Source organism: Lonchura striata, chromosome 1 (assembly GCF_046129695.1).
Source record: "Lonchura striata isolate bLonStr1 chromosome 1, bLonStr1.mat, whole genome shotgun sequence".
Taxonomy (NCBI): Eukaryota; Metazoa; Chordata; class Aves; order Passeriformes; family Estrildidae; genus Lonchura; species Lonchura striata.
Genome location: NC_134603.1, coordinates 119104104 through 119118106, shown reverse-complemented (window position 1 = coordinate 119118106; position 14003 = coordinate 119104104). Strand labels below are relative to the sequence as shown.

General features: G+C 42.9%; 1 protein-coding gene and 1 long non-coding RNA gene across 3 annotated transcripts in view; one reads left to right on the top strand and one right to left on the bottom strand.

Moving 5' to 3' along the window:
- The window catches only part of LOC110474558 (uncharacterized), a 140215-nt gene extending 134692 nt beyond the window's left edge, over positions 1-5523 (bottom strand). Inside the window, exon 1 of the long non-coding RNA XR_013342122.1 lies at positions 5496-5523. This is a non-coding gene — a long non-coding RNA (uncharacterized LOC110474558). The remainder of the gene's footprint in view (positions 1-5495) is intronic.
- Positions 5524-5830: 307 nt separating this feature from the next.
- Positions 5831-14003, top strand: part of LOC110474601 (ubiquitin-conjugating enzyme E2 E2) — a 200784-nt gene continuing 192611 nt past the window's right edge. The window contains exons 1-2 of one of the 2 annotated variants that reach the window (XM_021538108.3): positions 5831-6119; positions 10766-10949. In XM_021538108.3, coding sequence (XP_021393783.1) covers positions 10774-10949 — 176 coding nt within the window. In that variant the 5' untranslated portion in view covers positions 5831-6119; positions 10766-10773. Of the gene's footprint in view, positions 6120-10760; positions 10950-14003 lie in introns of both variants that reach the window. The other variant, XM_021538105.3, reaches the window with a different exon arrangement.

Sequence of the window (14003 nt, the reverse complement as noted above, 5' to 3'; positions counted from 1 at the left end):
CTTTCCCAACAGAACCACAAGAGATCCTCAGAATTTTACCCATCTTTAATCAGAAAACCAAGCTCTGATTCTGTGAATTAAGATATTACGAAACCAACAGAAAATAATAGGAACGCGGAGGTGCTGAAGAGAGTGTGGAAGTAACAACTAAAACACCCCAATTTTCTTTTCTAACCTATCTTCACTTTTCAACATTCTCTCCCACATATGGTGATGAATTAAGACAGGCAATGCAGGGAATTCTTCCAGTTACAGGTCAGTGCATTACAATAGCTCTGGAAATAAAGATTTTTCCCTTCAGTACATGCAATATGAGATTTTTAAAGCAGTGGCTATGTCTAGGATTTAGTTGTCAACAATTTCTGTGTAGAAACTATCACAGAATTATCCTATGCAATTACTTGCACTTAGGCTCTAACTGAGGCTCTAAACCAGCACATAGAAACGAACCTCTGTTCAGGACATTATGCAGTTAATTTATTCCCTCCCTACCTTAAACAAAAATACAGGCTTTCATTAAGGACACGGAAGCAGGTTATTACCTCCCTCCTACCCACTCCTAATATGTTTTATCTTTATTCTTTACAATCCTGGATAGCAAAGCAGCTGAGAGCCACCAGGATTTCTGATGCCACACGGTTATTGTCTCAGTTGTTTGTTCTGGTTCCAGCCGAATGATAGTGGGAGCTGTTCTGCTTCTGAGCAAAGGGGAGGAGGAGCTGCAAATTCTTCGTTTTTTAGGCTGGAATGAAAGAGACCTTAAAAGCTGTTTGCCACACAACTTACAACTCCTTTTGTATTTAATGGCCTGGAAATATTAGAGTGAATAAATGCTAATGATTTGGGGGTTTGCAGTATTGTAGAGCAAATAAAGAAGTCAGGCTAGCAGTAACTTGCCTCTGTGTTCACACAATCATTTTACTTCAGAATGCCATGAAAATAATTTAAACAGACTTCTGTCAAGGCATTGTTTGAACAATAGGCTTACTTAGTTTTCAGGATTCAATCAATGTTTTCCTTGATATAGGATGCCATTTTTTATATGATGAGGACATACACAATTAACTGAAAACTCTTAAGTAAATTTCTGCTGCAGATATCTTCCTTGCTATGCCACTTTATTCTACACGCTGATAGAAGAGAAACAAAAAGAAGAATCCTTATCTCTGAATCACTCAGAAACTGCATTTTCAAACACAGCTGGCACTTCAGAGATCAGGGTACCTGTGAATTTCAGTTTACATTTGCCAACAGACAGAGTAGGATTCATCCATGCAGCAACAAAAGCAAAGTACAATTGTAGAAAAAAAAAAAAATAGATATAGTGTGAGAATAAACTATCTACAAATAGGAGAAAGAGAATTACCAAAGAGGGAAAAATAGACAACAGGCTAGATCCTCTGAATGGTCCTCACAGATTTATGTCATCATAGTAGTTTAAGGAAAACCAGCTATGGGAGAAGAATCCTGGAACAGCATGAAGCTACTGCAGAAACTCCTCATTCTGTGCTCAGGATGGAGAACCAGACTGGGAAAGAGAGGACCTGCTGCTGAGAGCTGCCTGCTGTCCACTATCCAAACAGCCCCACAGGGCCCAACTCCTAGCAGGGGAGGGATGGGGGGAACAACACAGGCTTCAACAGCTGGAGCTGGAATCAGGTAAGAAATGAATAAAGGCACCTTTGTCCCCATTCCTCCAAACTTCTGCTGATAATAGTTCAGATGGATTAAACAAACTGGCTCATTAGGACTTGGCTGAAAAAGATTGATGTAACAATCAGACACATCATGGACAAGTTAATATTATCATCTCACTTTTTAATATAAAATAATAAAGTTTTGAAAGAGAGATATGCTGTCACAAGAGAGATAGTTATGTCTTCACCTATACCACAGCTGAGATGATTTCTCATCTTTTCTCTACCTTAGAAAATCAAACCCTTTTTTCTAGTTACTACTTGACAATAGCGTTCATTCAATGACTTTAACAGTGATATAAAAACATGTCCTTTTAAATGGGAATGAACAGTAATGCATAAATAGAAATGCAGAAAAAACTCAAAAGTTGCATTTTCCTATTTCTTTTCTTGACATGGAACGATATTTCCCTGTTTTTTTAACTAAACAGAAATGGATAAGACTCACTGTAACTGAGTACAGCTCTCAGTATAGCAAAAAAAAGTTTAAAAACCTGAAAAATTTAAATAGATCTATTACTTCTTTAAATTAAACACTTCTAAATGGAAACTTTGCTCAGGTTTCTCCAACTTCATAGATTTTGACTGACATATCTGCCCTTGTAACAGACACTCAAATCAAGAACCCTTAACAAAAGTGTCCTTAACCATAATAGTTTTAAAGCATGACTGCCTGTGCTAGGTGAGATGAACTCTGGCGTGTCTCCACAAGGAAGCTCCCAGTCTCTATGAGAGTAAAGAACTCATGTTGCTTGCTTTAGATGTGTCTGGTGGTGTAAATAGTGTCAGCTTTTAGAAACCAGACAAAGCCAAACATGGAGGGAAAAAAAAAAAAAGTGTAACTGTGTGCCTTAGCACTCCAGCATGGGTGAAATCTAACACTGAAGTATTGCCACTCACTTCAAAAGGGCCAGAATTCAACCTATAGAATCCAAATTTAGAAAAGTCTTCAAAAGATTTTGAGCAATATTATGCCACCTTTAACATCTGAGGGCAAAACACGTTATTTTGAAAGGTCAAAAGGATAAAAGCGGGAGCAGCTGACTACCCTGCCCTACTCTCTTTACACTACATAGGTAGGGCTCATTCAAAACCTCTGCTTTTAAAACAGGGCACACCTCAGTGTGTATTTTCTATTCATAAGGCAGTACAAACCTGCCTAGTTTAGTTGTCCTTAAATTAAGCCCTACCATTCAGGGCTCTGGGCCAGAGGTCAAACACCAAAAGAAGAAATCAGGGCCTGACTCGTGATGACTCAAACCTCTCACTCGGTGCTCAAACACTCCAGCGCTCCCTTGATTATTTTGGCATTGGGAAATTATGACCCAGATTCTGGGACACTGTATGGCCCCATCCTGCCCCTGTCTCAATTAGGCTATTCACTCAGCTTTTCTCTCTGTGCTTCCTGCAAATCCTAGCAGAAAAGATCTGTAATGAAGCACCATGAACTGCCACCAAAGAGAGACCTCCTGAGATGGGCTGAGGAGTTAAGACAGATCAATGTATGCCTCCTTTTAAGGCACCCTTAAGCCATCAGAGCAACATTAAGGAAGTATGGTTAGAAGAATCATTTAGAATTGAATTTTATCACTTCCTGGATAGCTTTCAGGGGGTCTGTTTTCAAATGACTGAAAGGAGAAAGCATGGTTTAAGTGATTTTAGAAAAGGGAACCATGATGTCAAAAGTGTACAATGCACCTTTCAGCACAATGAGTAACATTACTTGCTGGAGGTTTGCATTTTTTGAAGGACTTTTGCACTTCATATTCTATTAATTACTTAATTATTAATTCTTCCGAGAAGTCAATGTATGCTTAGCAGATAGAAACCCACCTAGATGACATTAGGAGCTTTTCTCCATCACAAGCAAGAAAATATCTTGTAAATGCACACGGAATAGGAAGAACTAGCTGACTGTGGTATTTTTAGGTTTAGGTGAAAATAACACTGGGATTATTTAGCAAAGAAATAGGAAGAGGAAATAAACCAAATAATTTAAAAACAATTTCTCAACAAAGAAAATTGTTGATGTTCAGGGTAACTGCAGAAATCACTTCAGTTATCTGGATATAATACGAGAGCAGGTATCAATGATGTTTCTAACCCTAATATATCTCAGTAATGCTTCAAGTTCTCAACTTCTGTATGTTTGGTGGCACAGGCTCCACCTACACCTCAAGCATAAGTCAATAAAAATACAACGCTTCGCAGTTCAAGCAGGGAAAAACTTTTCCTCCTACATGTGGAATGGTGAGAACACATTTTATTTTTTTAATCCCCTTTAGTTGTTGTTATGTGTAACATAGATAATTTGTGCCTGTAGAATGATAATGATGTAATGTTTTGTATTATTTAAAAAAGCATACCAGCCGGTACTAGGGGGTTTGCCTCACATATGTTGAATCTGTCTCTGATAAGACCTCATTACAAGTTAATACATGTAGTTCATCTGGAGATGGGTTGTTTCTCAACGTAATCCAGGAAATCCCGAGTGATGATGGTCCCAACAACAACCCAAGACTGCAATCACTGGAACCACCCAAAAGGATACATCTCAATACCATGTTCCCTTCCTGGACACCGAATTGTTCAACTCAGCATAGAGAAAAGAGACTTTATGAATATGTGGGACTTTGAATGGAAAGAAAAGGCTGATCACTGAAATCCTGGCCTCGAGCAAAATAAACCATATAAAAGTTGCTCGCACAGAACAGGTGGTGCGAAACATAGGGGGATCCTCTGCTGTAGCGGTCAGCACCACTTCCCAGCTGTCTGACCCAGCGCCGATCCCGGGCTCGGCACTGTCCGTTTCTTTGTGGCTGGCTCAGACAGATTTCAATTGCTAAATAAAATCAATTTTTATTTTTAATTCGGCTGGATTAATTTTTTATCTATAGCAGTTATTAAAAAAGGGAAAACATTTTGACTTGGCAATACCTCTTTACCCTTGGCTGGTAGATTTCCCTGTTTAAGGAAGAAAGGTTTGAGGTGATAGTTTACATAACATACCTAAGCATATTATGTAAAGATTAAAGCAGCAGGGTCGGCACAGGGACAGAAGTGTCTCACTCGCCCAGCGCAGTCCGGGTTACCTGACAATCAGTTCTGCTGGAGGTTTGTTTTGTTCCAGGTTAATATTCGCACTAAACAACTAACATTTAAGTGCGGCTCTGCCTTGGCCTCTCCCATTCCTGACCGCGATGCTTTCCACAGAGGCAATGCCCGCCTGCGTGGGAGGTGAGGTTCATTTACCTGGCCACAATCGGGCGACAGCGCCTATCTCCAGCCGGGATACCGCACGTCACCGGGGCCGCCGGCGGCCCGGGGCGGTTTGTGCCCCGGGCTGTGCTGATGCCACGGCGGACAAAACTAGCGCGGTAACACAGAGTGTGGCCACCAAGTGCCGAGGCCCGGGCCCTCCCGCAGGCCGGCCGAGGCACCGCGTGCCCCGCACCGCCCCTCCCCAGGTACCGCGCCGCTCCCCGCCCGGGGCAGCGCCGCGTCCCGCCGGCGGCTCCCTCCGGCTCCGCCGAGACAAAGGCGCTGGGGAGCTGCGGGCCGCCGGGACCGGGGAGGGGGCGGCGGAGGGGGCCGAGGGGAACAAAGGAGCCGAAAAAGACGAGAAGAGCCGAGAAAGTTGATGCCGGCCTCCGCCGCTCCCTGCCCTGTCCCGGCCTGCCCCTTCCACCTCCCGGACTTTCGCGTGGGGGCCCACGGCAGCCCGGCGGCGGCAGGGAAAAAGGCCGGGTACCCTCACCTCCATCCCCCCCGAATCCCTGGCCAAAGGTCCCGGCTCACCCCATCCCCTCCCGCCGCCTCCTCCTCCTTCTTCCTCTGCCCCGCTGACCCCGCCCAGCCCCCGGTGCTTCCCTTTAACGCGCGCTCCCGCCGCCGCCTCTTGCCCCTCCCCCCTGCCCGGCGGCGCGCGGCCTCCGCCGGCCCCCGCGGACGCGCGCCCGCCCGCGCGCCCATCCCGTCACTTCCCCCCCCGCTCCCCCGCCGAGGCCGCGCGCGCCCCCGCCCTCCCGCCCCTCCCTCGGCGGCCCGCGAGCGCCCGGAATAATTGGCTGGCGGGCGCGCGCGCGCGCGGCGCCGGGCGGACGGGTGGGGGCGCGCGCGCGCGCGGAGGCGGCGGCGGGGGTGCGCGCGCGCGCGCGGCAGCGGCTTCACTTCTCTCCGGGCAGCGGGGGCAGGAGCGGCGGCGGAGGGAGAAGCAGCCGCGGCCGTCGCTGCTGCTCGGGAGAGACGGCAAAGGGGAGAGGAAGCCGAGAGCGAGGAGCGCGGGGCAGCGGGCTCATGACTCACTGAGCGGCTGCAGCCCCTTTCCAGCCCCGCGCCCGGCCGGAGTCGGGGCGCCCGCGACGGATTGTCCCGCAGCCTGTGCCCGGCACCAGCGAGAGAGAGACCTGCGCTCGCCTGCAGGTAGCAGCGGCTTCCCCCCCGTCTCTGCCGGGGTACACCTACCTCTGCCCCGCCTGAGCTCCCCGTCCTCCTCCCCTCCCCCCGCCGGGCTCCTACCCCCATGTCGCTCGCCATCCCTCCCCCACGGCAGCACCCTCTCCCCCGCATTTATCTGCGATCCTCGGTCTCTACCTTTATCCTTCATCTTCCCTCCCTTCTCCGCATCCCCCTGGTGCTGCCTGGTACCCCCTTGCCCCCCTTGTCATCCTCGGCTGTGCCCTTTCCTAGCAACCGTCCCGGCCGCCCCCCCCGCCGCCCCCGGCCACCTCGGCATCTCTGGAGGCGCTCCTCGCTCCCCCAGGCTCCATCCAGCCTCCATTGCTCCTCAGCACCCCCACACCCTTTCAGCAACTCTTCCGTGTCCATTTGTCCTGCTCGCCCTGCTGCGGGCGGGAGCGGCGACCACCCCCGCTCCCCACCACCCCTCCGGCCCCGCTCCGCATGGTCCCCGCGGCACTCTCTGCGCCCCTGGGGGGCCGGGGTACCCCCTGCCCCCCACCACGATCGAGCCTCCTGGGATGCGCTACCCCCACGCCCCCCGCCGCAGCGGTGGGCACCCCGGGCTGGAGCCCCCCGGGAAGGGCACTACCCCCCCCACCCCCGCGCCCCAAGGAGCCCCGCAGCCCAGCCCTCTCCCTTCTCGCATGTGCCCCCGACGTCTTCCTCTCGCAGTCTCCTCCTCCTCCTCTCCTCGGTTGTCTCCTACTTCTCACCCTAGCCCGGCCGCCGCCCGCGCGGCCGTGGGAGTGCGGGGGGTGCGTGGTTCTGGGGATGCTCGCGGCCCCCACCCGCTGCCTACGGCGGGGGATTCCCGACGGGAGAGTCGCTCCCGTGCCCACGCGCGGCCGTGGGAGCCCGGAGCTGCCGTCCTGTCCCATCCCATCCTTCCGGGTGCCCTTCTCAGCGGCGAACACACCGGGCTCTTTCTGCCTCCCGTCCCGCGATGCTGTGGTCTTGCCCTTTATGGTTTCTAATGAAGATGAAGTAAGGCGGCTGCTGCCATTGCTGCTCGTGGTGGACCCTGCAGAAATACTCAATTTATCTTGGCTTATAGGAAATTACGAGCGCTTTAGAAAGACATCATCACTAGCTCTGCCGCCCTTGGGACCCATCTGCACGTTGCCAGGATCTTGCTGTTCCCGACTGGTGGATTTTTTTTTTTTTTTCCTGGCGTGTGATATCTGATAATGACTGGTGGTTTGGGGTATTTTTGTCTTTTCTTTTTTGTTGTTGTTTTTGGTTTGTTTGTTTTTATTGTTGGTTTGTTATTGTTGTTGGTTTGTCTGTTTTTATTGTTGTTTTTTTTTTTTTTTTTTTTTTTAGTTTGAGGAGGAAAGGGAAGGTGCCCGTGGATATATTTGACAAAAGCAAAATATTTTGGATGCCCTTCACTTTGAATTGATAGTTGTAGTTACACTTGTAATCTGTCTCGGTGCTGATTCATCTCACGTTAAGGGAGAGACTTTTAAGTCCCCTTTCATTCCTTCCTCTGTCCCCTCTGCTCATTTTTCTCTGCACAACAGCAGGGAGGTTAGCAACCCTTGTCTGAATGTAGAATAGCCTGGCAGCCAGGAACCTGGACATCGTGTGTCTTTCCTCTTGCCCTGTGTGACAGTTGCAAACACACTTATGGCTCTTCAGATTCAAGGATTATCTTGTATTTCTGTCTGTGTTGGTGGCAGTGAAATGTTTTCTTCACAGTGTCATCCTCTCAGTTGACTTTTTTTACCCCAGTCTCTTACTTGGTCATATGTTTATGTGTCTTTTAAGTTTGACCCCATTAGAAATGTTTAATTTCAGGCCCCTTAAAGCATGGTTTTAATGCAATTTTGAGCATCCTTTGAGCAAAACTCCCTAAAATTGCAGGTATTTTGAGGAGAGTGAATAGAAATAATTGCCTGGATGTCAGAAGGGGGAACAGAGACAGAAGGAGAAAGGGGGGAAAAAAACATCCAAAACCCAAATCTCCCCCCCACCCCTGCCAGAAACTAGCCAGACATCAAATGACAGATTTAAACATTTTCCTCTTGTAAATGCTGGTGTTACATGTTACAGTAATTATATGCTCTGGGCTACTGTTACAGTATTTATCTGCTGGATAGTAACCTGAACTTAGGAAGTGAATACAGTTGTTTTTTGGATAATAGTAATATTTGTAGCCAAGATTATTCATAGCAGATGTCCTATGCATATAAGTATTATTAAATATGCTTTTAACTTTCTGGCCTGCAGTGTTGAAGCCTATGTACATTGTGAAGAGAGAAATTTTCTCTTTAAAATTAGATGTATTAAGCAAGGTCAGAAGTAAAATCTAGGGCAAATAAAGGCCAACATAAGTGTTATAAAAAGAGATGAGGTTTATGTAGAAGTCAGGAAAATGGGTACTTACTACCAAAATTGCATTAAAGTTGCATATTTTGACTTGTCAGAATGTGACACTTTTGTTGTTTATTACCTCTAAGCATTCTGCTGCTTTACCTTGAAATCACACAATAGGATTTAAATATCTGAACATCAGTCTGCGTAAATTTATGGACTATGTTAAATGTATTGTTACAGCTGTACTGTAGGAGAAATTGTTCTCTAGGAGTGGACAATTCTTATGTTTTAATTTTAGGGCAGAAATTCTAGATTATTTCAGTTACTTTAATGAGCAGGTTAGGTCTTGTGTGTTTATATATATTTAGATGCAAAAATACTATTTTCTGTTATAAAATCAAAAATGCAGCTTAAGCGATGAAGGGAAACTTTAGTCACATATTCATCACTTGGTATTGCTTGCTGTTTCTTTTAATGCATAAACATTTTGAAGGGGTGCCATACTTCCAGAATTCTTTTTCAGTATAGCTTCACAAGATAGATGAAAAAGACCTAATTCCTCCTGAAGTTAGTTGGATGTGTCAATAATGCCTGAAGAGATTATTTCTTCTGCTCCATAGTGTGTATTATTTGATAGAATTAGATCTTGGCAAGGTTTTTTAGTATAGGAGTAAATTTATTTCTATTTTGTAACAAGAACACTTAGGCCTTTTTAAAAAGCATCCTTTTCAACATAACCCTATTAGCATTGATATTAATTTACTTTTCCTTTGCTGTCTCTTTCCATAAATATGTACAGGGAGATGAACTTTGTTTAATACATAGAACAAGCATGGTTGAATCTGAGCCTGAAATCTCATTATTCTCCCTTGAGCGAGTCTTAAAACACATAATAGTCAAGGTGAATAGGTTTGTTCTTAATTGTGATGATGTCTGTACATAGGTAAGAGGAAAAGCGAGTCGAAGTTCACAGCAATTTGAAACTCTTTGTGTATGAAAGAGCAAATTCTTAGTTCAGACAGATTTGATCAGAAAACCACCCAGATATACAGGGATTGTGTGGGTGTAAGCAAGTTAACATTTGGGCCTGTCTACTTTTTATTAAAAATCTCTAGAGAAGGATATGTAACACAGGTGTATAAGGTACAGATTTGGTGTTAAAGGAAAGACCTGGGTTTCACTTTGGTTTTAATTTGGTTTTGGCTTTGTTGGTTTAGGTTTTTGGGTTTTTTTTTTTGTTTTTTTTTTTTTTTTTTTTTTTTGTTTGTTTGTTTGTTTGTTTTGGTTTTTTTTTTTTTAATCAGTTAGTGCCACCAGATATGCTAATTCAGTAAGAGTTTTTCATGGACATCTGCCCTTCATTAGAACAGTTTGAGAGTTTGAGATGTCATGACAGCTGTAACAGCGGGCTTGTAATTCCTCATCTGTTGGCGTATTGTTATACTATTTAAAATGAAGGAAGAAATTAAAATAGCTAACTAGTATCAGAAGTGTGCAAATAAAGCATCAACTTGACTTCTGAAATATGCTGAGATTTCTTACGGCTCATATTCTCTGACAAGTTTGTTGCCTCATGTTGCCTGAATGAAATGTCAGGAAAAACTTTGTTATATCCTCTACCAATGTGCTCACTATTTTAGTAAATACAAACAGTCCTGTGTTAAAGCTTTTTAGTTCTGTGTTTCCATCAAGCATGCCAAGATGTGGATTTTGTAATGTGGAAACCCACATTGTACACTTGGAATGAGCCCACAAATTTATTTCATATGGGATAACAGAGAGTCCTAAGATACTAATAACTCTCCGTTTTTAGCTAGCTGTGGTAGATATGAACTGGTGGCATAGTTGATGGGACAGCTAACTCATGCCACTGCTGAGTGGTTGAAAAACATAATTCACAGTGAATGGTTTTACACTTTCAGGATTATGTTTCCCACTTAACTTCAGTAACTTCTGGTTTTCATACATATATATATGTGTTTGTGAAGAGTTTGGCAGGGGGATTGGTTTGTGTGTTTGTTTGTATTATTTGTTTGTGGGTTGGTTGGGATTTTTGGGGGGGTGGCAGTGGTATAGGGTTTAAAATTGCCAGTTCCTGAATTATTGTTAAGATGTTTGTGGCAAAAACTCTTCAGTATGAGGATTATTGAACTACTGTGATATAAACATTATTTTGTTAGGACAGAGACATATATCCCATGTGTTCTTTCCTTAAGCATGTAAGAAATACAATGAGGCAGTTGCTCCTCAAAAAACTAACTTCAGTTGTTTGTCTTTGTTCAGTGCAGCATCTGCCATGTCTACAGAGGGGCAGAGAGTGGATGATAGCCCAAGCACTAGTGGAGGTAGCTCTGATGGAGATCAGCGTGAAGGTGCTCAGCAGGAACAAGAAAGGGAGCAAGTTCAACCAAAGAAAAAAGAGGGGAAAATATCAAGCAAAACAGCTGCTAAATTGTCAACTAGCGCTAAAAGGTACGGTGTTCTTCCTGACTGTTTCTTTCTTTCAGCTGGTCATCAGATCCATGTATTGACTCAGTATATTAATTTTCTGATTGTTTTATTATAACACTACTGTATCAGTGTAATAACCTTTTGAGACTGGTCACAATAATGAGACCTGTATACTTTTCCCTTTCTTTGTCCGTTTGCCTCTTTCACATGGTTTTAATAGTTGCTTGCATGATAAAAGCTGACATTTTTTTATTGCTAATAAAACTCAGACAGTTTTGTAGCCTTATAAAATATATCTCTGTATATGTATGTATGACTGATGTTGAAACTTGTCAGTGTAACTTACAGTTAATTAGCCATAAACATTTCAGACAGTTCTGTAACTCAGCATGTTAGGACTACCGTAATACCTATTGCCATGAAGTACTGCCTTTTCTTTTCCCAGATGAGCAGGTCAGAAATACTTGAGTGAACAACAAATGTATGTTGGTTTCATTACTTTAAACTGTGATCTGTTTTAATATCCATTTATTTTCCCTCCCTTTTCTGACTGAGATGAAAGGTTGGTTTGTACAATAGCTGTTTAACTTATTCTATGCTATCATGTCCATCTCCAGATAACGGTTGTCTTGCTTGGACCAGACAGAAGGAATTTACAGTTTAGTGTTTCTTTGCTAGTACATGTAAGGTTGTTACTCTGGGCAAGTGGGATTATAGTGATTGAAGTTAAAAAGCACTCATAAAATAATCTGACAAGAGACCAATTCTGCAGACTGTCCTGATGCAGAATTCCCAGATCTCATTTCTCTGCTAGTCCAAGGCAGTGTAAACTACAAGAGAAAACACTGAAATTGTACCACTGTGGTAAAGGAGAAGCATCAAGCCCCTTCTGCCATAATTTATAACGTATGCATGTAGTCAGAATCTGTATGTAATACTATATAAACATGTGTGTATATCTAGTCAGGATTCAAGTCTTTGTTTTGCCTTAATCTGTCCCTAATCAATTAGACAGGGAAAGTTTCTAAAGTATCTAAAGTACTTTTCTAAAGTATCTTTAGATACTTTAATAAAGATACTAAAGTATCTTTGTCTTTCCAATGAGGTACAGCTATGTCATGCTTTTCTTCTGCTGTAGATTCCTTTCTTACAGCTAGTTTTTCTTCATTTTTAATTCCATGGAGAAATACTTTCTGGACACACATTCCTACTATGTCACTATTAGGAAATTACCTGGTCATATCACTTACAGAATGGCCAGCAAAACTTGCCCCAGAATGGCCAGCAAAACTTGCCCATGTTTCCTTTTACGACAAGAAGGGCAAAGAACCCCACCCAACTTTCACTACAAATCATGATATTATTCATGTAGTTAATCCTCACAGCCATAATGGTTTCTGGTCTTCTCTTTTGTCTGCTTCCTGCTATTATTATTTTTAAAATATTAGGAATATTGGATTAGATATGAATTTCAAGGTCATAAAAACAGTTTCAAGCATCTTTAGAAAGCAGTCTGTGTATTCTGAACTTTGTACAATGCCTGGTGTAATGATGCTACAATTCTGACAAGGGCCTGTGGACACTATCCTATTAAAAAATTAATAATGATATGTCAGAAATTGGTCTATTAATCTTAGCTTTGTATCTTCAAAGCTTAGAGCTTTTATCAACAAGCATTTTACAGCGATAAAATTACTTAAACCTTTTAAAGTTTAATCATATCTGCTTATGGTTCTGCTGAAACTAATTATGCCATCAGTTGCTGACTTCAGTACATTTGCCAGTTAGAATCTAAAGCTAATTTCACATGTGTAGTAATATTGATTATATATTTTAGAAATATACATTTGATTATACATTTTTAAAGCTGACATGACTTACAATAGTTCTGTAGATATGTGTACAGTATTTTTGAAGAGAAATGTAATTTAGGAGTAGCCCTTTCTGTGAGGATTTCAGAAACAGTTGTTGTAGTAATGGGGGTTTTTCTGTATCATTGTATTTTTTCTTTTTTTTTTTTTCTTTTTTTATTTTGTTTTTGAATATTCAGTAGATTGTAATTTTGTTAGAATTGGGATTGCACCTTCTCTAATCTGGCCAGGTTTTCATATTACAGGTTTTGTTTCTGTGCTTTTTAATTAAAATTAGTGGTGTCTCAAGAAAGCTAAATCTGAAATTAAAGTAGAGGTTAAAAAGGAGGGGAGTAGCATAAAGGAAGGAAAAATGTCTTAATACCCTCAATATGTGCTAGGTATTCCATAAACAGTCTGTATAAAATATCTTCATAGTAGTATTGTTATTTTAGTTCATTTTGAATGAGGAATAGTGTAGGATTAATAAGGCCTTTCTCTCATACCTTTATTACAGTGAGAGGAGTCAACATTGCTAAAAAATCAGTAAAACACTCAAACAACAGAGTGTAGTGCAGTTGTGTCTTTCGTCAAGATTCCTTAATTCCTGTTAGAAGCATCTAACACCAGCAAGGTCACTGGAGCTAAAGTCACAGACTACATGCTTCATTCTAACCTGAGTTTGGAAATCAGATTTTCTCACTTGGAAAGTTTTTTTGTGCACATGGAATTGTAGGCACAGTTTTTTTGGATTGCATTATACCTACTGAATATGGAGAGAGGTTTGTGTATCTCTGTTTGGAAGACTCTTTGTTTTGCTTTTGATTTTTATGCTAAGGTAGTCAGATTTAAAGAATCTTCAGTAGCATGAGGGTTTGTATAAATCAAGATTTAGCAGTGTGCTGACTTTTGGTTGTGTAACAGTAAACTGCTCCCATGTCTTATGTATGAATATACATTCATGCAGCTTAACTGCTTTCCAAAGTGATCTGATTACAGAGACTATGTGAAACCACTCATATTTCTATTTGAGTAAGATTTTTGGTATTGAGATACGAAGTTTTTTCTGTTAGCATTGCTGTGGATGGCACCAAGAAGGTAGAATGCCATCACATGCTGTCCTTCTCTGTTAATACTTCAGGACTAGCTGCTGTACAGGTGTAATAGCTTACAGCATATGTTGTGTAGTGTACCGGTCCTTCAATTTTCCTCACCCAGAGGGCAT